The following is a 22,176-nucleotide window of genomic DNA, read 5'->3' on the forward strand; positions in this document are numbered from 1 at the left end:
TTCCAACACCATTGGCATAGGGTGTTTGATCCATTTTAGACCTTTCTTCAACTATTTCTAGTGCTTGAGTGACAGATAGCTTTGTATGATGGTCAAGTGGTGTGCTAACAGGTTTGCTTAAATGCATCCTAAACCTTTCCACCACTTTCTTGATCCATAAGTTCAGTCCATTACATGGATAGACAATAAATGAATATGTTGTCAACACAGTAGATTTCCTATCAAATGCAACAACTAAACATATTCAATTCAAAACAATTATTGCAAAACAAAAAATTAACAATATAACAATTACAGAAAACAACACCTGTAATAAGAAATGACACTAAGTTCAGGTTTGACACCATTGATCCACATGCACGCTATTGAATGAGTGCATGAAATTCCAGTTAACTCTCACTTTCTACAAGAACATGTCTATTGTTTAAGATTCACAACAAATTTTTCCATGCCCTTTGACACCTCAAACAAAGACAAATCAGCATCACCACACCAATGTGGTCGCCATGTTTCACATGCTTTTTTTTTTTCAATGATTTGCTGAACTTTGGGACAGATGGAACCCTCATACCTCATGAGGATAGTCCTCAACTTCACAATTATGGAACTTATGTAAAATCAGATTCCCTCCCGTAGAGTAATAATTGGCCTGTCTCTGTACTCCATTATTACATTGTTGAATGCTTCACACATGTTATTGACTTGCAAATCACATTTTGTGTTTACCTTAAAAGCAAATCTTGTCCAAGTAGCAGGGTTTAACCTTTCCAGATCCTTCCAAGCTTTTACATCATAACTCTCCAATCTGATTCATGGCCTTGTCCCAACCAGAGGTAGTTGTTTCTCGAGCTGCCATTCACATCAACTCTTTCATGTGTGCTCCCGGATACTTCTTCCAATTACCATACAAATGTTTGACACACAATCTATGTTCTACGTTATCGCCAAGCTCCTTGATTACCTCAACCAACCCCTAAAAATAACAGTGAATAAATTAAGTTATAGTAACAATTAGATGCCCAACAATGGTCATCTTTCAATGTCACTACCTACCAATAAGTTGCTTGAATGGACTTATTCACTCGTAAGTAGAAGGGATAACCCTTTTGTTTACAGATTACAATGATTCTCTTCTTGTCATTTTTTTTAACCTTCAGATTCTTCTTAGACATTATAGCAAAGGTTTTAATAGCCTCTATCTGAATTGCAACCCTACCTCAAACATGACATCTTCATCATTTCCAGGCACCTTAAAATGAGGGAATTTGACTTTTGAAGGACCTTCATCTTCACTTCCAACTGGAGTATCCTACTCATCAGAATATCCAACTTCATCATCAAAATCAAAATTTATTGAGTCTACTTTATTAGTATCAAATATGGGGTCACTACTCTGACTAAATGTCTCAGAGTCCAACCATTCTGTCCAATCCGAACTTTCTTCAAAGTCATTATCTGAAACTTCACTATAATCACTGCCATTGTCATCATTTTCCTAAGTCCCGACATCATCATCCACCACACCTTCAACAACAACATCCAATCTCACCTACAACACCACAACACCAGCCTCATCTTCACCCTGCACCTGAACCTCCACCAAACCTTGTTCATCAACCTGAACCTCGGCCTCATCTTCACCCTCCACAACTGCTTCAGCCTCCACTCCATCAATTATAACAACCTCATATCCCTTAAAATCATTCAACTTTTTTTTTCCAGATTTTTCAAACACCCCCTCGTCCACATACACTTCAACTACATCAAAGCCAGAAACATCTTCAACCAATTGCAAAATATCAGAGTCACAATTAAGTGGCTTCAACCCTCTACAAAGTGCTTTTCGGGGGTCCCTGTACCATAAGAACTTGAATGATTTGTACCTGGGAGAGTTAATCATCTTCGTGAAGTCAATATACGACATAACATCCACATCCTAACCCCATTCTTCATCAACGATATGACCATTGACATACACAATAAATGGATTATAAATAAACATCCCTCCATGATTAATCTTTAACCTCAATGTTTGTTCTTCGGTTGGCTTGCAAAAAACATGAACGACAACAAAGCCCAAAAAATGAATAAAAACAACACCCACCAAAGGTTTTCAGAACAAAACAAAAACAAAAGCCAAAATCGAGACCACCACAACAAAAAAAGCAGCATTCATGTTTCTAGGTGAAACAATAACCAATGAAGGGTTTTTTATCAAAAAAATTAGCACACACCCCGTCAAAGACAAATTCGGGACCACACCACCAACGAAGACATAAGGGACCACCACAAAAAAAAAAGAGCACTAAACACCTCGTGGACCCCAAAACCTCAACACAAATTCACACTAGAAAACACTCTGTAAACCACATCAACAAACAAATCCCACAAATGGACCACAACTATCTACCATTATAATATAAAAAAAACTTCAATAAAATAACCTAACTTACTTGCAAACAAAAGGCACTTCAATCTTCCTGCGACAATCAACATCGACACTTCACGCACATGAACACCACCATGAACAATCAACAGCGACACCTCACGCACACAAGATTTCCTTTACGGTTCGCGGTTCCAATTTCGATATTACCATTTAGGGTTGGGGTAAAAATGTTATTGGGTTAAAAATCGTGAATCGTTTACGTTCCTCTCAGACGTTGACACGTGTCAGTCAACGTTAGTTGCTAATGATCAACGTCCAATTCTGGGCTAGGGTACCTGTTGGTCGATCGACAAGTGTACCGATTCACACAAGTAGTATATAAAACAGTAAGACCGAGTATCGTATCCACAGAGAATTTGTTTCACCTAGACTATATGTATTCAGTATGTAAACACTTTTAAAGCTTGAAATAAAATAAATATTGAATGGTGGATTAAGTTCTGCACTATTGAACTACTTAGACAATATTAAAATACTCAAAGCTAAAAAATATGACAACTATCAAGATAAACGTGTTGGGGAGTTCCTATTGAAATACCTCTTGCCGTATAATTTTTTTTCTCTATTTAACGTTATCCTAGTGTTCTTACACTGAGAAAATACTCAAACCATGATTCCTCACATGAATGAGCCTAACTCTCTTAGCTTTTGTTCTTGATTCCTCAACAAACTTGCTCTAACAGAGTTGCACTAAGCATACAGTGTAAAATATACTAGATCATTGCACTTCATTCCTAGACATACAGATTTTTAGCTTGCTCTATCAAGTTCTAAGGTTTTAAAGCATTTTTCAATACTAAAAAACCTAACTACACATACAAATGGGTGATCAAGCCACAAGCATATATATAAGCAAAGAACACCAGAAAATAACATTAAATAGATAGTAAGGAGTGAATAGGCAATTTAGTCCCTGATATTGTACCTATTTTGCATATTAGTCCCTAACTTAATATTAAATTCAAAATAGTCCCTATCTTTGCATAAGTGTTGTAAAATAGTCCTTCCGTTAAATTGTAAAGTAACGCCGTTAATGAGGTCAATTTTCGTGCCACGTGGACTATCGTGGCACTAAAGGATGACGTGGCATGACACGTGGACATGTCTGATGCCACGTCATTTGATGATAACAAAACGAGTAAATAGGCAATTTAGTCCCTGACTTTGTACCCTTGTTGCATATTAGTCCCTATCTTTTACATAAGTATTGCAAAATAGTCCTTCCGTTAAATTTTAAAGTAATGTTGTTAGTAAGGTCAATTTTAGTGTCACGCCATTTGATGATGATAGAATGAGTGACTTCTTCAAATTTGATGGTTTTGAACCAATTGAGGCATATATACGAAAAAGAACTCACACACACTTGCACAAATAAAAAGAACCAAAAATCCACAGCAATAAGCTTATCTCTGTAGCTGTCAACACCAATGTGCGAGGTCTGCATAACCATTCTCTTTTCCTCTTTTTTTTTCTTCAATTACCATCAATGTATCATTCTGGGTTTTGATTTTTTTGTGTGTTTTGAATAGGAAGAGAAAAAACCAGAGAAAAACAAAGTGGAGGAGAAAAAAGCAAATGAAGAAGAAAAGAAAGAAGAAGAGAAAAAACCAGAGGAATCAAAAGATGACAAGGAATCCAAGGAGGAATCTGCGCGGCCAGAAATCGTGCTAGGCACAACCTTTGCAATGCATGGACACTTTAAGCATGATTTCTAGCATCTTTTAAGTTAGAGACTATTTTGCAATACTTATGCAAAAGATAGGGACTATTTTGAATTTTTCATTAAGTTAGGGACTAATATGCAACAGGGGTACAAAGTCAGGGACTAAATTACCTATTTACTCATTTTGTTATCATCAAATGACGTGGCATCAGGCATGTCCACGTGTCATGCCACGTCATCCTTTAGTGCCACGTGGATAGTCCACGTGGCACTAAAATTGACCTCACTAACGGCGTTAGTTTAAAATTTAACGGAAGGACTATTTTGCAACATTTATGCAAAGATAAGGATTATTTTAAATTTAATATTAAGTTAGGGACTAATATGCAAAATGGATACAATCTCAGGGACTAAATTGCCCATTCACTCAGATAGTAAGAGTATTACATCAACAGTTTCAGTAGTTACTCCCCAACAAAGAGACTCTACCCTTCCATTACAAGCAAAGATTCAAAATACAAGAAAGAAACTATTTTTGGTAAAAGAAAATGGAAGAAGATGATGGAGAATGTCTTCTCCAGCCTCTCAACCCCAAATCTCTCTGTTTTTCACGAAGCTAGGCTCTCCTTGTTGCTCTTGACCGATTTTTTTTTTCTTTGAGTTCTGCTAACCTCAGTGTTTTAAAGGCTCATGGACTTCTCAGCATTTGAAGGCTCGCTCAGTGAGCATGTCTCGCTGAGCGAGGGTAAGTGAAAATCCACTAAGCGAGCTTGGGTGCGCTAAGCGCGAGAAGAGACAACGTCCTCGCTGGGCGGGCTGGCTGCGCGCTGGGCGCACAAATCTATAACTTATCCTCTTCTAGGGTTTCTCATCCGCTAAGCGAGCTAGATGCAAGGTTATCAAACTTGAGAGTTTATGTAGACTCGTGAGAGTTTCATAAACTCGACTCGTGAACTCAACTCGTAATTATAAATAACAAAATATTTAAAAATAATAGCAAAATATTTATAAATAACATACTAATTAAACATTTCAACGATATAATAAAGCAAAATAGTAAATCATAAAATTTAGAATATTTAAATAACCAAGTCTAGTAATAATACATCACTACTAGATAATAATTTGCAAAGAGGTTATAGTAGCGGTAGATGATTTTTATCGAGAGTTTGATGTTATTAGAGAACAAGGGTTTGATATGATTAAAGGTGAGAATTTTGTATTTGAGAATAACACGCTAAATGAATGTTGTTGAATGCTAAACAGACAAAAAATAATAAAAAATAACTTACATTTTGGTCTAATTTTTTAACTTGCTAACTTGTTAACTCGATGGTAAACTCGAGAGTCTACCGAGTTTACTTAAAGTTTATAGAGTTTGCCCAAGAGTCTACTAAAAAAAGAGTTTACTTAAGAGTCAACTCGCAGAAGACAAGTGGACTCGTAAACTCATAAGAGTTAGCTAAGCACACATCTTAGGCTTAGCACCCAACCACTTAAACCTAAACTGTTTTTGTGTGTGCACTTAGCGTGATTACCAGGCTAAGCGCAGAAGCCTTTCTGAGGCAGTGTTTTTGGAGCGAAAAGTTTAAAAAGAAGGGGAGAGGTTCAACAACAAATATATTTTGGGTGTTTTTGTGCTTCCTTGTTCTCCATTTTTTTTTCTTCTCCTCCTTGTATCCCCATTCTTGTTTAGGTTTCTCATGGATATGAGAGGCTAATTTTATCATTGTTGGGGGCTTGTATACCAAAACCTTGTGTTGTAACTATCTTTATTATCCATTTAATGTTTTTTTACTATTATTGCTTCATTTCTATGTTTATTGTTTGTTTATGGTTTAATCACTCATGTGCATGTATATTGTAGTGCAATGATCATTGAAAAATGTCTTTTCACTAAGAATTGAAAGGGACTTCTAGTTAACTCATATGGGGAAGGAATAAGGTTGTCTAGCCTTTTATAAATCTTTGTTCTTAATCAAGTCATTGGGTTTAACTTGCTAAGGGATTAGGAGTAAAATCAAGTGATTTAGACTATTTCACATGAAGGATTATGGTTAAAGTAAATTAGTTGATTAAAGTAATAATATTGACTGGTGAAAAATCATTACTATTACATCAAGAGTTCATTTGGTAGGTCAATCACCCAACATTCTCACCATATTTGCACTTATCTTATCTTGCTCCTAAAGTGTTGTATTTTTGTTCCTTTAAACGTAGCAATGTTTTTATATCTTTGTTTAATCTTAGATTTTAAATCTCTATTATGTTTTAAAAATCAATCAACTCCCTTCGTTTAATTGTTTAGAATTCGATTTACACAAACTACTTGGCACAAATAAAGTCTCTATGGATAAAACACTCAATCTTATGATTTATTATTACTTACGCGATATGGATTTGCCAAAATAAATTATATCTAATTTTAACTATTAATAATTTGAAAACAAAAACATTAAAAATCAATTTAAAAATAAAGATGAAAATAATATACTCATGCAGTTAAGATGATAAGAAAAATCTTAAAAAGAACTCATTTAACAAAAACTTCTAAAAAATACTTTTGTTAACAAATAATTCGTAAAAATACTTCCATTTAAAATGATTATGCTAATTTATACATATAAAGGATTACTATATAGATTAAAAAAAATTATATAAACACTCCCCCACCCACCAATCCGAACAAAATAATATTAATAATAATAAAAAAAAAACTCACCCCATTGAAGTAAATAATATATTGACGCATCAACTTCCGCATGCATGTGGCAAATATTGAAAAGCGCGTCAGAGTACTCTTTTAAAAATTTCCAACTAAAGTAACACGTTCTATAAAACAAAGGGGAAAGTAAAGGGGTATGCACCAATTGACGCAAAACTTGGAAGCAATGTTATGAAAATGGGTAGTAGATTGTTGATACGGTCAAGACAGTGTATCGGTAACTTAATTGGTGGGTTAATAATTAGTTTAAAATTATATATAAATATATAATTGATATTATTTGATTAAGAAAATTTTATTTATATTTTAAAATTAAAAATAATATTTAAAATATTAAAGTTGATAACACAAGTTTACAAAATTGATCGGATTATCAAATTTTCTTAAAATCGATCAGATCATTTTGGGTCATAAATATACACAATCTAATAACAAAATCGATCCGGTTAGATCAATGGATTTCGATTGAACTGACTTAACCAAACCGATTTTTATAACACTACTTTAAAGTAAAAGAAAGTTAAAAGGAAAAAAATTAATGGAAAAATCAAGGAAAGAAGGGAACTTCAATTTTTTTAATTTAAAGATAGACTAAAAGGAAGAGAAAAAAAATCATTTTTTTAAAATTCTATTTAAATTAGATCAATAAATGCTTTTAAAAAATTTAGTCAAAATTAATTTATCACAATTAATATCTAAATAATTATGAACGATGAAGTGCTTCTGATTGTATTACTTTACAGTCAACCATAGTTTCCCTTCAAAGTTTTAGCCTTCTGTGTTTTCTCTTTCTAGAAAAGACTAATAAACAATGACACATTGATTAAGCGCCACAAATGCTTTCCAATTTTGATTTATTAAAAAATGAATTGGTGTGCTTCTTCTTTTTTTTTAAAAAAAAAAAAAAAAAGTGAACGAGCCTTCTAGAAATTAAAAGTTAGGAATTTCAAACCTTTTTGATATATATTTTTTCTTCTCATCTTTTACTATACTGAAAGAGAAAAAAATATATCTTGTTTCCTTCTTCTCAATTCTCTTCTTTCTAATCAAACAAAGACAAAAAAAATTCATTTCATTTTTATTAATTTTTCTCCAATTTTCTTATTCATTTAATCTCTAAAGCAAATGTAGTACGTTACTGCTTAAGGAATGAAGGACGAAAAGAAAGAAGAAGGAAACTCTTGCTTAATATTTTCCAATGAATTAAATAAACATCTACTGTTTTGTGTGAAAAATCTACAATATCAGCAAATTAAAAAGTTATTTTACAAATTAGTAAACACTGTTAACCTAGTAACCTTGACGGCTCGACACTTTAAGTTAGTTTGAAAGGGGTAAAAAAAAAAAAAAACTGAAAAAGTCTTTTGATGGAGGAAAAATTGGAAACCAGTTAAAACAATATGTCGTGTCTTCGTAACATTGTTAGATTTGCAATATCAGAGTTTGAACCTCGGTTTGACGAATTCTCGTGTTCTGAAATCTCACGTTCATCTAACTCTCCATTGAAACTGGAATCTCCCATCTTGGAATTTTCCATCCAACTTCTCAGGCATCCTTGTTTGTGCTCATTCTCACAGAAGTGGGGCATAACGAAATGCTTTTTTCTTTGTACTCTTTCTTGGTGTCACTTTATTAATAAATAAATTCAATTTCATTATTTCATGGCAATAAAGAAGGAAAAAAATATAAATAAAAATGAAGGATTGACTCCAACACGTCCTTGGCTCGTGTAAAAACAAAGAAAATGAGACTAGTAAACGCTACAAGTCAAATTGATTTGGTGAGATCACGCGGATTCATTCACGACGTTTCTGGAAGTCTCAAATCTCGGCATGCAGGCAGCAACTATGCCACAACCACACTAATTCTTGTTGACCTAATCAATTACACACCCCTTCACCGCCCAATACCTCTCACACGACTTTGTTTCATGAATCCAAGCTAAATAAGGCTCTTTGAACTAATATAATATCTTGTTGGTTCAAGTTAATCTGAGTTTGAATTCTTTAAGTCTTGTAAGTGAACAAATCGTGATTTATAAGAAAAAAAAAAACCTTACTAAAATGTGGTAAGTTAGTTTTTCTAAAAAAATATTAATTATTAACAAATTTATTTAGTGAAAATTTTGTGTCAATATTATTCTAACCCAAAAATAAGACTCTAGAAATGTGGCTTGAAATTAGTTAACTACCTCAATCATTTATTTTAGCATTTTTTTTGATAAATTATCTTATCAATTTAAAATTAGAATGTATTTGCAACTTAAAGATGTTTTATATTGTTTCCGATGATAAATTATCATAAAAGTACAAACCTTATACTATTAAATAATCTTTTTAGCTAACAAACTCTCATGTTTTCAAAATGAAAATAAAATCTACTTCTACTCTTGTATAAAAAAAAACACCCTTAACTAAAGTAATACTTTCGTTATAAAAGATACTCTACGCTTATAAAAAAATTAATCTCTTATCTTAAATAATCTTTTAGTCGTCCTTCAAAAAAAAATTATAGTCTATAAAAATAATCTTTTCTTATCTTAAATAACCTTTTAATCTCTAAAGATAATATTCTCTAAATTTAAAGAATCTTTTAATCTAATTCATCAATAAAAAAACAATTTTTTAATCTATAAAAAAATCTTAAATAATCTTTTAGAACAATTCTACCCATGTGTAACGCGTCATGGCACTATCGACTTATCCCCCTTTTCCCTATAAATGCAAACAAAAGGCATTGGCCTTCAACGTCACAAGTTCTTTCACTGGAAGGAGAACAAGAAGAAAAAACCGACACAAAGATCTAGTCCTAGCTAGAATCAAACAGGGGCGATCTCACCTTCAAGAACACATCGCCATGGCAAGGAACTTGCTTCTTGTGCTTTTTGCAGTAGCCACCCTCCTCCATGGCTCAGCAGCCCAAACCAGACACATGGTCGGTGATGCCACGGGCTGGATCATCCCTGCTGGCGGCGCTGCCACCTACACCGCCTGGGCTTCCAACAAAACCTTCACCGTAAACGACACTCTCGGTAAGCAAAAACCTTTACTAGTATTGTAACTTTTAAACCTTCTCATCGGAAAAAATCTTCACTAAAGAATAATTCTTTAATTATATTTTAAGATTGAGTTAAATTTATATTTTAAGATTTTAAGATGGGTGTTAGAAAAAATGCCAGTCCCACTTAAAATCATATAAGTGAGGGGCACCCTAATAAAACATGGCTACATGTTATCTTTTATTGAGAATGTTTTTTATCGGCATTGGTTTTGTTAGCACAAATTATTTCGAGAATATACAAGAAGATAAACAAACGAGTTTGTATAAAAAGTTATAAAAAAAAAAAATATAGAAGAAATCAAACTTCGAACTTTTTTCTCTTCCGTTATTTCTTAACCCATCTAGTGTTGGTTTTACTACATGTGTTTGTTGCCTATAGATTTAAAAGTTTTGAATCTTTTTATTTTTTGCAGTGTTCAACTTCGCCACCGGCCAACACAACGTGGCCAAGGTAACGAAATCGGCTTTCGACGCGTGCAACGGCGGGAGCGCCGTTTTCACCCTGACCTCCGGTCCAGCGACCGTGACCCTGAACGAAACAGGGGAGCAATACTACATTTGCTCCGTTGGATCACACTGTTCCGCTGGCCAGAAACTGGCAATTAACGTTAACAGAGCTTCTTCTACCGGTCCTTCCCCTGCACCTCAACCCAGAGGAAGTGGTTCTCCACCAAGGGCTAGCCCTGTCCCCACACAAGCACCACAAGCCAGTAGCCCCACTCCTCCACCAAGGTCTGCACCAGCACCTGCTTTTGGTCCATCCTCTGAACCAGCTACTTTCATTGTTGGAGAAACCGCTGGCTGGATTGTTCCTGGCAACGCTTCCTTTTACACAGCTTGGGCCTCTGGCAAAAACTTCAGGGTTGGAGACGTCCTTGGTAAGTCTCACATCGTACAAAATAAACTACTTGAATTGTTTAAAAGCTTGGGATCAATTGGACTAAATCATTGGTGTGTTTTGCAGTGTTCAACTACGCATCAAATACACACAACGTAGAGGAGGTTACAAAGGCCAACTTCGATGCTTGCAGCTCAGCCTCTCCTATTGCCACTTTCACCACTCCACCTGCGAGAGTGACCCTCAACAAATCTGGTCAACATTTCTTCATCTGTGGAATTCCAGGGCACTGTTTGGGAGGTCAAAAGCTTGCCATCAACGTCACCGGCAGCAGCACCGCCACCCCACCTTCCGCCGCGGCCCCCCCCACCACTCCTTCTAGCCCTTCTCCAGCCGGTGCTGTCACTCCTCCCCCACAGAACTCTGGTGCTGCATCTCTTGGAGTTGTTGGAGTATTTGCCACCCTGCTTTCAGTTGCCGCCACTTTTTTCTATTAGATACTCCACGAGATTATTCTAGTCAGGAGCTTGCGAGTCATCATCATCGCTCTTTGATTGTGTTTCATGAATTCAGTTTTTTTCTTATTTTTTTGAGGATGACAATAAAGTTAGCTTTAATTTAATTTCTCTTCATCGGCTACAGTTTTGGTTTTTTGTTATGTTTTTGAGTAAAAATAAATTGGTACGGTGTGAATATGTTAACAAGTGTATTTCTTTGATAGTTAACATCGTTGTATTACAGTGCATATATTTGGAATTGGAGATAAAAAATATTTGTGACACCTTTCGCAATCAAATTTTGGCACCGTGGGGTTTGATTATTGAATTAGGGACGAGGTTGATAACTTACCCTTTTTGAAAAATAATTTGATTTGATAGCAAAGTCTTGGCAAAGAAAGCGTGACATCCGGAAGTCATATGTACGACTAGCAACTTTTTCAACGGAAATGGCTTGTCCCTTAGTGGTCGTGTACATGAAATGTTTGGTTATATTTGCCAATTGCACTTCAACCATTAAATTAGTATGTCATTGTGAGTTAATGACTTGGAAAGATCGTTTCTTTGCGTTCTATATTCGCGTCGAGCTTTCGAGACTGGGCTCCGGGGCACCAGTTTAATTTAATACAAGTATTAGGTATTTGGGATTGCTTCCTGGTTTCGGCATCCTATGCAGGACCAGTTTATTTAATTTAAATAAAAGGTATATATGCGCGAAAGTAACTATATAGTGTATGTTTGAAACCCCATTAGTTTTGAGTGGACGTGGGTTAATATTGGTCAAATATGAATATTGATATTGATCAAGATGTTTAGATTCTGCATCGTAATTGATTCTGGGGGAGACGTATGTCCATGTTGAAACGGTTCAAAGTAACTTATGGATCCAACAAAATTAATTTTTGTGAATATTTTTATTATTTCCGATTTTATCCTTCTTTCTTTTGCTTTTGAATAGTCAATAATGGTAATATATTTTCATTCTAGTATTTATATCTTTTCTCACCAACCTATCCACGTACTAAATACTCTTTCACTAATAAATATAAAAATAAGTTATTATTAAAAAACGTGTTGCACTTTATTTCAAGAAAAGAATATCAACTTAAATTTTACTTACCTAACAGCATATTTAATTATCCCCAATTATGTTTTATTTTTAACTATTTAAAATATGTTTAATATAAAATACTTTTTCAAACAATTAACACATTCAAAATTGATTTTGAGAACAAATTTTCAAACAATATTAAATGTGGAAATCAATTTTCAAGATACAAGTATCCAAACAAAAATCACGTTTCTTTCAAATCAATTTTATAAAATCACATTGATTTAGAATCAATTTTACAAACGCATATCCAAACACGCACATAGTTTGTGGTTATTTTCAATTAAATTCTCTTCTTTCTTGAAAAAATATAAGACAACGGAAAAATAATAAAATCTTGAATTATTGAAAAAAGATAATAAGAAAATTGAATAAATGTATTAAGAATAAAAATAAAAGAAAATATAAAAAATTAAAAGCTTAAAAGATGTTACTCAAGTAATGTTTCAAAAAACGCTAGACACTATTAAAAAAATTATTTATCAAATAATCAAACAAAATTTTTAACTGGTAAAAAAATCTAAAAATTAATTGAAATATCTTATTAAATATAATCTTGTTGGATGAGTGTGCTTCTAAAGATATTTAATAAAAAAAAAGTTTCAATTGCCTATTTTTTAACTATTCTCTCTTTCCTAAAATAAGTATCATCCTATAATCCTGTATTACCTTACAAAGATTAGTAGAAACTAATAAATACATGAAAAATATTAGTGAGTAGCATTAATATTATATCCAAAAATTAAAATGATTCTTATTAGGAATATTAGTGAAAAATAATTAATATTATATTAAAAAGTCAAATGTTATATTTATTTTGGAATTGAGGAAATACAATTTCAAAGAGTAAACAACTTTAAATGATAATGTAACTCTTGATTTAACTATAAGAACACTTTAATTAAAGAACAATAAAAGTAAAAGCTAACAATGCGCATGTAACTCCTCCATAACTAGTAGTCTCATATTTTATAGTCTTAAGTATGTTGTTGTATTTTTTAGTCAAAATAATAATTAAGATAAGTCACCCTATAATGGTGCTTGTCATTCGCAGGGGGGATCGGAGGAGGATGTATGGGGCTTGCCGTTAGCAGGGAGGTGGGGAGGTGCCATGAGAAAGGGATGCGACATGATTTCGGCTGGTGGTGGTGACTTCGCAGAGGAAGAAGATGGAGAGGGTTGGTAGGGTACCATGGTATTCAGTTTCAGGAGAATGGCATCCAGTTTGAATTCCATGGAAGTTTGGGTCTAGGCGACGCGGAGTTGAGCTGCAGCAAGTTTGGCCATGACGGCCTCGAGGCGGTCCAGGCTGGTGAAGGAAGGTTCAGCGTCTGCCATCGAAGGACAACAGGTCAGACCAATTGATGGGAGCAAAGGGAAAGATAACAAGAAAGAGACCTTGAATTCAAGGACAAGGGACCTCCTTACTACACAAAAGGTAATTTTCTAAATTCATCTTCTCTATTCCTTGCTTTTTATTTCATTCTTATATAGGCTTTTGTGCTAATCAGAATCACATTCCACTACTAACAAAATTCACGTTTCACTACTAACAAACTATGTCACTAATAACTACTAACAAACTTTGGCATTTTGTTAAACAGAAAGTTATGTTGTTGTCCAACATTCACGAAAGTCACCCATAATCCTCAAGGTATGCTGGTTTGTGCTTTTTTTGGGCTTGCTATCTTAGGCTTCTCCTGCTTCTATTGTATCCTTCCTCCTATCAATGTATTGTAGGCCATCTCTCCTGTATCAAGTTTGGCTACCAATGGGAGAAGCACATTAAGCATGAGTTATAGGAATTCAAATTAAACACATGATACAAGCAATTACAATTTTACAATGAAATCAATAAATAATGGTGCCAGATTGCAGAACCTTCAATTTAGCATCTAATTAAAGAGTAATCAATTTATGCTTTTCAAGTGAGACAATGTAAATATTAATCCTTGTACAGTCAATCAGTCATACATGCAAGGATTATGGCACAGTCTGCTTTGCTGTTTATTTATCTGTACGAACAAGCCTTGAATAACCATTCTTCCCAATGTACTCTGCCTTCCAAGAAAATAAAGAAGCTAAAGAAAGACACAAAAGAATAATATTTGTCATTTGTAATTAAGCTCCTACCATCATTTGAGTTCTTATTATTTGACTTATGAGTTATGATCTATGTGATAATCTGAATCCTGACTTTTCTTTGTTGAAAAACAACATCTAAGTGTTGAAGCTTCGTTTATTCATCCAACTCACATGTATCTCAACCTTTCTTTACTTTATTTGTTTCGCACACACCACACCACGACAGAACAAGTAACTCATGCTACAATTCAATGTTGGGGTTTGCTATTGCCCCCCTCCCAACATTTTCAAATTTCAAAGATGTTGTTCCCAACATTGCACTATGGAAACACACTTTTGTTGGACTGATGGGGATGCAAAAAATTTTGTACAATGGAATCACAATTTTCATTATGTATTCTAGGCTATCTAGTTTGGTGGAAGTGTTTTTTCATTGTGTAGCTAAATGTGTTGAAAAAAGTGCACAACGGAATCACGATTTCATTGTGCAAGTGGGGGTCAATTAAGAAAATGTAACAGAAGTGTGATTCGACTATATAAATTGTTGCATAACAAAATTAAAATTTTGTTTTTTCACAATCCATGTTACACAATGTTGTGTTACAATTTCTGTAACACAAAGGAATCATGATTTCGTTATGCTACTAAATTGTAACATAATGAAATCGTGATTCCATTGTGAGATGAATTTGCAACACAACGGAATCATGATTTTATTAGTATCATGATTTCATTAGTTTGCCAAAAAGGGTGGGATAAGTGCCAATATGGGAGGAAAGAAGCAAAAGAACATTTTGGTATTTGTGCATTCATATTAGTGACGAAAAACAATTTTGGAGGTACTAATATGAATTCTATGCAATGCTACGTATGATTTGGTTTGTTAATGATGTTCTGCTGGGTCCATTACGCTTTGGGCCACTACTGTTCAGATATTGGTTAGTCATGCTATTGGACTTAAACTTACATTCATTGTTTGGTCAATAACACGTTTTTGGACTCATTCTGACATTGAACCTGCATAAATATTACAAAAACAAGTAAAGAGAGAAGGTAAGCAAAACTACAGAAATGATTAAAAAAATAACAATGATTAAAACTAATATATAACTTAACTGAAAGTTTATTTAGAGGTAATTCGAAGAATCTTCAAATAGTTTTCAGTCCTTTGAATTTTAGATTATTTTTAAAAACAAATTACCCTTAACAATTTAAAATAATAATAATTTAATATTTATACTTTGTCTATTTAAAAGTATAAAATTATTAATTTATATGAAATTTTATATCTATTGGTTTATTTAAAACTAATAGTGTGTTTGAATTCATGTTAAGTAATATAGAATCATGTTAAAAAAATCAACTAACCTGATTTTAGATAAATATTTACATGTGTGGCGTTCCTGAGAAAATAGCTTTTCTTTTAGTTGTTTTGCTTTCTTTTACTCTTGTTACACAAAAAAAAAAGATAAAATATTTACTTGTTTGGTTCTACCTTAAGAAATTGATTTTGAGTTTAAATAATTCTAAATATTTTTGTTGAATAAAAAAATTATATCATGTTTTGCTATTAACTTACGTTAGAATAAGACGCTCAAACATAGATCACACTAGTTCTAAGTTAATTTTACAAATATTCACTCAAACTCCTAGCAAGTTTCTTAACTTATTAAAGGTTCTTGTTTCCAAAATAAACTCTTATTAGACGTGGGGCGAGTGGGATGGAATAGTTCTCATCACAAAATAGTATATAGACTGAACTAGACTTTATTCATGCCAAACCATAAATGAAATTTGATACGCAGTAGATAATGAAGCCATAAATTTAGGAAACATGCTAGGTTCTATTTAAAGCAAAATTTAAAAAGTTTTGTCCCATCATTCTCACTCTCAATGTCCACATGCCATTTTCATTCAAGAAATCAATGCAGAGAAGACTGAGCGGAAGCTCCATGTCATCTCATTCGTCTGTGAAGGTGCCAAGTTAAATCAATCCCCAGGCAACAAGATCCATCAATATTATTTTGATTGATGTAAATTGTCTATATGCTGTGTTTGGAGTGTGACTAATGATGATAACGTCATTAAGCAACATATAGCAATCAATGTATGCCACCTTCAGGATAAGTAGTAATACGAGTTTGCAAAACAATTGAAACAGTTACTACTGCATGACGTTGACAAAACTAAGGATCATACTACTCAACGTGAATCTCATTTTTAGTAAATTTGAAGGACAAGACGAGAAAGATGAAACAAAAAAAATTAATAATAAGTGTAATAACTAATAAGTAATGCAATAGAAAAAAATATGTTAAGCAGAAAATGAGGCAAAAGAGAAAATAAATATATGTTATAGTAACCCCAAAACTAAAATCGTATGCTTAACTCAGGATTGTGTATGTCTATCAAACTAGAAATGAATGTATTATTTATCATGTGCCATAAAATCAACTTATATTTTCTAAGAATTTTGTAGAAAATACTTTCTCAATATTTTAATTTATCCTAAAATATGTTACTCTCATAATATAAGTATCGTGTAAGAAAAAAAATCTCAAAATAAGTCTTATCTTAACTTTTTAATATAACATTAACTATTTTTTTATTTACACTCCTCATAATATTTTTTTTAAAATGCCGCTGTTACATTTCTTCCATCACAAAAGATTAATAATAAATTTAATTTTATAAAATTACTATACTTTTTCATCTTAAGCAAAAAAAAAAAATTAAGACTATACTTATTATGAAATGGAGAGAGTATTACAAAAACCAAGAGATCGTTTTTTTTCTTCTAATAATACCTTTATTAATAGTTGACTTAAATAGCTAGATAAATTCATAATTTTAATATAAATACTATCATTATAATGTGTAATTAATAATTTAAAATAAAAAGTACACGACGATCTTTAAGAACTGTTTCTAAGATTCATAAACTTTAGCCAGCAATGAAGATATTTCATTTTCCATCATAATTGTTTCATCTTGATGCTGTCACAACTTTTTTAATGAGGATTCAACGGCAAAGAAATCATAAACGCCCCCTCACGTAATGGCCTAAGACTGATAATCACCCTGATAGCATTTGGAAACTTACAAATATCAAATCTAACATTTTCATTTATTTATATTAAATCATCAACATACCAATTAGTTATCTTTCATCTCTTCTGATCTCTCTCAAAGTACAAATAAATATAAGTATATTCATAAATGCTTTTTTTTAGTAGAGACATTGCCTAACACCATTTCTTCCCTTAATGTTTTTTTTTTCACCATAAAAGTTTTTTCTTCACCATCTAAGAATTTTTCCCATTAGATGAAATCTTCCATTTTAAAAGGATTTTTTCCCCCTTTAGACGCATGTCACATCCGTTAAATAATTACTTTACAGGTACAACAAAAGTTACTGTAAGTTTATCATTTAACAGAACCATATGTATCATATGTAAAAAGCAATTTTGTTTGGATTGAATAAAAGACTACTATATGCAATAAATCTGTTTCACTAAATATTTAACACAACTTCCATTCTCAATCCTTAAACACGATTTAGATAAGTTAATATAATTTTGAGCCATGCACTCGTGTAAATGGATTTTTAATATGATCCCATAAGTCAAATAATAATTAGAATTAACAAAACATAACTTTTCCAAACAAAAAGTCAAGAGTTTTGTGCTAGAAGACTATATTAATTAGCGGTTTAGACGTCCATTCACCAAAATGTAAGGAGAGCAAAAGCCAATTGTAAATCGGCCCCGGGTACGGCAGGAAATTCTGCTAATCATCCCAAAAGACATCTCTCAAAGTTGTTGTTTATTATATTATTATTTTGAAACTCACTCAGTCACTCCCTAATGCACTTGAACGGATAGACTTCAAACTGATTCCTTGTCCATATCAAAGCATGGAGACGGCTAAATGTGGTCCATGGATCCGACAAGTACACAGGATCTTGGGCAAATCTTCTAGCCGAGCAGTTCAATAGTTGACAGGTGTAAAGGCACTCTTAAGAAATAATTGCATTTCTGATCCACATTGCAGAGCATGTATTTAATGTTGATGCACAGATGGTTTATGTAGGCAACAATATCCCACCTCATTCCATCTATCTACTAAGTGAAAGAGCTTTTTTTGAGATTGGTCAAATCCCTAATCCTAATCCCTCCATATCAGCTTTTTGTCCAAACAGATAATCAGTTTTTCTTCCCTCTCTCGTTTACCTCATTTTATTCTCATCTCATCATTTTTCATTTTCATTATAACATTGTTACATTCACTAATTTCTCTCTTTTGTTCACCTTTGCATCTAAAAATTGAAACATACATTAAACATTTTCCTTATCAGAGCAACAAACCCTTATCAATTTTGAGATGCCTTTGACAAGAAAATCATAACTTCCACCATTTCACGGTATTAACATGTCTTCTCACAATATTATCATCTCCTTTGTTTCCTGCCTTGGATATTAAAACTATGATTCGGATGTGGTTTTAAGGAGCTAGAGTCTATGTTGTTTAGTTGGTGGAGTCTAAAATGCACCTTCTAACTCCACCATTAGATTAGGATGATATTTCAATTATCGACCATAAAAACAGCTTAGTCAATGGCTGGAGGAGCTGGGGCATCCATGCTAAAGTTCATGCAGGGTGCATTGTACTATTGTAGAACCACCGTGCAGTAATTATTTAATGTCACAAGTTTGTTCTATTTTGTTTGGGACATGCAACTTTGATAATTTGCATAAATAGACACCGCTGAAAGCCAGAAGCTAATCTTGACTAAAAATAGAGATTTTAGCTACTATAACACATTAGAGTCTGCGCCACTACGATTTTATGAATCAGGCCCGGTCCATGCATCAAAATTGAATTAGACTTCTTTAATCTTTTACTAGGAGATAGATATGATTTTTATACACCCCATTTCATTTTTCCCTCTTCTAATTTTTTCAGAGCCTAGTCGAAAATAAGCAAAGCAAGCTAAGATTTTATATACAGTTCACATTGGCAGAAATGTAATTAGCAACTCAACGCCAGCTTCTAAATTTTTTCACAAGCAGAGCTACACATAGAGTCTACACAAGAGGATTAAACAACATTTTGGATCATTCATCTAGAAAGGCAAATGCATACATGATACAACAATAAGCTGTCTACGAACCTGGCCTACCAGTAAAACGATTGGATGGGACCCCTAGATTCCGGCAAAATTGCCCATCTTCTTCGTTGTTACCTAAAGGTGCTTTGCGCTTCCTAAGAGTTGCCTCTAAGTTCTGATCTTCACCCTCTACATTACATTTACCAGAAGTGGACTCAATGGTGCCATAACCTGTCTCTCTAGGATAAAAACAGAACTCCCTATATTTCTGCAAGGATAAATGGCTAAACCTGCTGCTTCCCGGTGAAACTCCTAAACCAACATCATCTACTTCATACGCTGAACTACTTTTGCTGCTTGAACACGGATGCAGACATTGACCCAACCTCAAAGACAAGTCACATTCCCTATCTGGTGCTGCCTCCTGAGTGCCAACAGCAATCTCTTTTCCTATTCTGTTTGCAACGTGATGGAATCTACCATAGGAGAAGTTTTCCAATAGACCAATTCCTGAAGGCTCAGGGACTGGAATGACTGGTCTGCCAACAAAGATTGTATCAGAACACGTGGTATCTCTAGCAGTCGTCCTAGGTTGAGGTTCTCTGGCTTCATAACCATAGTACAATGGGTAAACTGAACCCAAGTTCAATGAGGGTCTAGCTTCCTTTGTCAATGGCTGGCGATGACAAGGGAGGCCTTCTGAGAAAGGGTAGTTAGAGGAACCCATGAGCTTGCTATTTTGGTGGGTAGAATCTGGCACAGGAATTGGTGAGACAGCAGGAGTTGTGACTTTGGCATAGTTCAAGGGATTCCCAGCATCAGGTTTATGAGACACAGAGGGAGGTTGTTGAATCCTTGAAGAAAGGTAAGTCCTTGGGTTATTGTGCCGATCACTTCTGGAAGTTCTCACAGGTTTGCATCCCAGGTTAAGTGCAGCTGTGATCAACCCAATGAATGGACCCAGAAAACCATAAAAACAGAAACACATCACTGGCAGCTCAAAGCAACTAATCTCCACACAATGACACATAAAAATAGGATTTTGAGACAGACACTTAAGAGTGGATCCACAGAAGATGAAAAAATGAAGTACCTTCAACACATGGGGGCAAGAGGTCTCCTGTCTCGGTGGTCTCATCTCTCCGTATGATTGTGTTAACGGCATCATTGAGGCGGTCCCAGAGCGTATCAGGATTCAAGTACTCTGCCTAAGCAACCAAATCACAAAAAAATTAAGCAAAAGGGGTTTCACCCAACACAGTGAAAAGATCTAAGAATTCAAATTCCGCAAGCATTTTGTGAAAGGAGAAAAAACCTCGGAATTGGCTTTGGAGTACATGATTTCTTCGGCCTTGAGAACCACCACGGGGAGCTTCTCTTGCCATTCCTTGTTCTTCTTGGTCGCGGGACTGTGAGCGTCATTGACGACCCTAATCAAACACATGGCGTGCAATAGCGTCAGGGGAATGCACAAGAGCGAAAAAGGGGCGAGAGATAGAAAAAAGAGAGGGGGAAAACGAGAAGAACCCAAAACCTGAAAATCTGCTGAATGATGGAACCTCTCACGGGTTGGTGGCGCTCGCTGTGCCAAGCCCTTCTCACGCACTCGTAAGGCCTTGGCCCTGGGCGTGGCATCTTCGAAATGAAAGTGTTAAACCCAAACCAAACCGCCCAAGACACTCTTTTTTTCTTTTTTTTTTTCTCTTTCTCTCACTCACTCACACACACACCCCAAAACACTGACACACACAACACACGAGAACAATATGGGAAGAAGAAATGGACAGAAATAATTGAGTGGCGTGTCTGTCTGTTGGGGGGAGTTTTACATCCTATATACACAACACAGTGGCAGTGCTCACTCGCTCACTCTATCTATCTACAATAACAATAACAATTACATGGGGTTATGTTTGTTTGTTTGATGGTCAATTACTACTACTACTCATACAACTCACTTGTCTTGCCATTCTCTCCTCATTCCACAATTTGTAATGGGACGGTTTTGTTTGGAGTAGGAGTAGCGAGAGAAAGGGTAGCTTTCTTTCTCATTCTTTTGTCTTCCCCAATAATTTAGAGGGTTTACCATTACCATGGTCTTTTGTATGTTTGATGTTTGATGTTAGTGTTCAATCTTTTCTCCTTTGTGTGGGGGGTGGGGTGGGGTCTGGTCACACCTCTTGAGAAAAGGAGAGTGGGAGAGTTAGGTTACTATCAAAAAATACCTGTATAATAAAGTCCCATTAAAATTCTCCCCTTCCCAATGCCATGCCATGCCCTCACCCATATTTAATATTGGGTTGGTTGTTGTTACATAACATTACTTTACCTTACCATTACACCATGCATTATCTATTTTTACATAATTGCACTCCAATGCCATCATATTCGTACACACAACACAACCCTTCAACCAGCATGAACACTGCAAGGAAAATGACAAAACATAACTAATATCAACTTCGTTATAAAGTAGCCCAAGAGAATCCGGTTACATCAGTTTCCCCCCTTATTCTTCCTTAATAATGCTACTCAGATTCTTTCTCCCTTTTTTTTTAACCCTTAGAGTTAATTTTTGTTTCACAGTGACTCATGCTTTTATTCCGGGGACAAACATCGTTATTTCGGTTGTGCTAGA

The 22,176-nt window shown here is 34.4% G+C and overlaps 1 protein-coding gene, 1 long non-coding RNA gene and 1 pseudogene across 3 annotated transcripts; 2 read left to right on the forward strand and 1 right to left on the reverse strand.

The window, feature by feature from the left end:
- Positions 1-3,719: 3,719 nt before the first annotated feature.
- On the forward strand, positions 3,720-4,286 carry LOC121172668 (uncharacterized). Its single transcript, XR_005887859.1, has 2 exons — positions 3,720-3,885; positions 3,979-4,286. It is a non-coding gene; the product is annotated as an uncharacterized lncRNA (long non-coding RNA).
- Positions 4,287-9,507: 5,221 nt separating this feature from the next.
- LOC100805802 (blue copper protein) lies at positions 9,508-11,357 on the forward strand. The gene is made up of 3 exons (XM_003542581.5): positions 9,508-9,868; positions 10,311-10,775; positions 10,862-11,357. The coding sequence occupies exons 1-3, from the start codon at positions 9,523-9,525 to the stop codon at positions 11,230-11,232; spliced, it is 1,182 nt and encodes a 393-aa protein (XP_003542629.2). The 5' UTR covers positions 9,508-9,522; the 3' UTR covers positions 11,233-11,357.
- An 8,102-nt stretch (positions 11,358-19,459) lies between these two features.
- LOC100806331 (uncharacterized) lies at positions 19,460-21,740 on the reverse strand (annotated as a pseudogene). Its single transcript, XR_137142.5, has 4 exons — positions 21,073-21,740; positions 20,854-20,968; positions 20,632-20,746; positions 19,460-20,474 (listed from the first exon to the last, which is right to left on the reverse strand). The product of XR_137142.5 is annotated as an uncharacterized protein (transcript).
- Between the last annotated feature and the right edge of the window lie 436 nt (positions 21,741-22,176).

Source organism: Glycine max, chromosome 13 (assembly GCF_000004515.6).
Source record: "Glycine max cultivar Williams 82 chromosome 13, Glycine_max_v4.0, whole genome shotgun sequence".
NCBI lineage: Eukaryota > Viridiplantae > Streptophyta > Magnoliopsida > Fabales > Fabaceae > Glycine > Glycine max.

Bases quoted from the DNA above. Each gene is read 5' to 3' on its own strand.
- LOC100805802 (XM_003542581.5), top strand. From the start codon at position 9,523: ATGGCACTATCGACTTATCCCCCTTTTCCCTATAAATGCAAACAAAAG. The intron at 9,869-10,310 runs GTAAGCAAAAAC...TATTTTTTGCAG, and splicing joins CACCGTAAACGACACTCTCG to TGTTCAACTTCGCCACCGGC. The intron at 10,776-10,861 runs GTAAGTCTCACA...TGTGTTTTGCAG, and splicing joins CAGGGTTGGAGACGTCCTTG to TGTTCAACTACGCATCAAAT.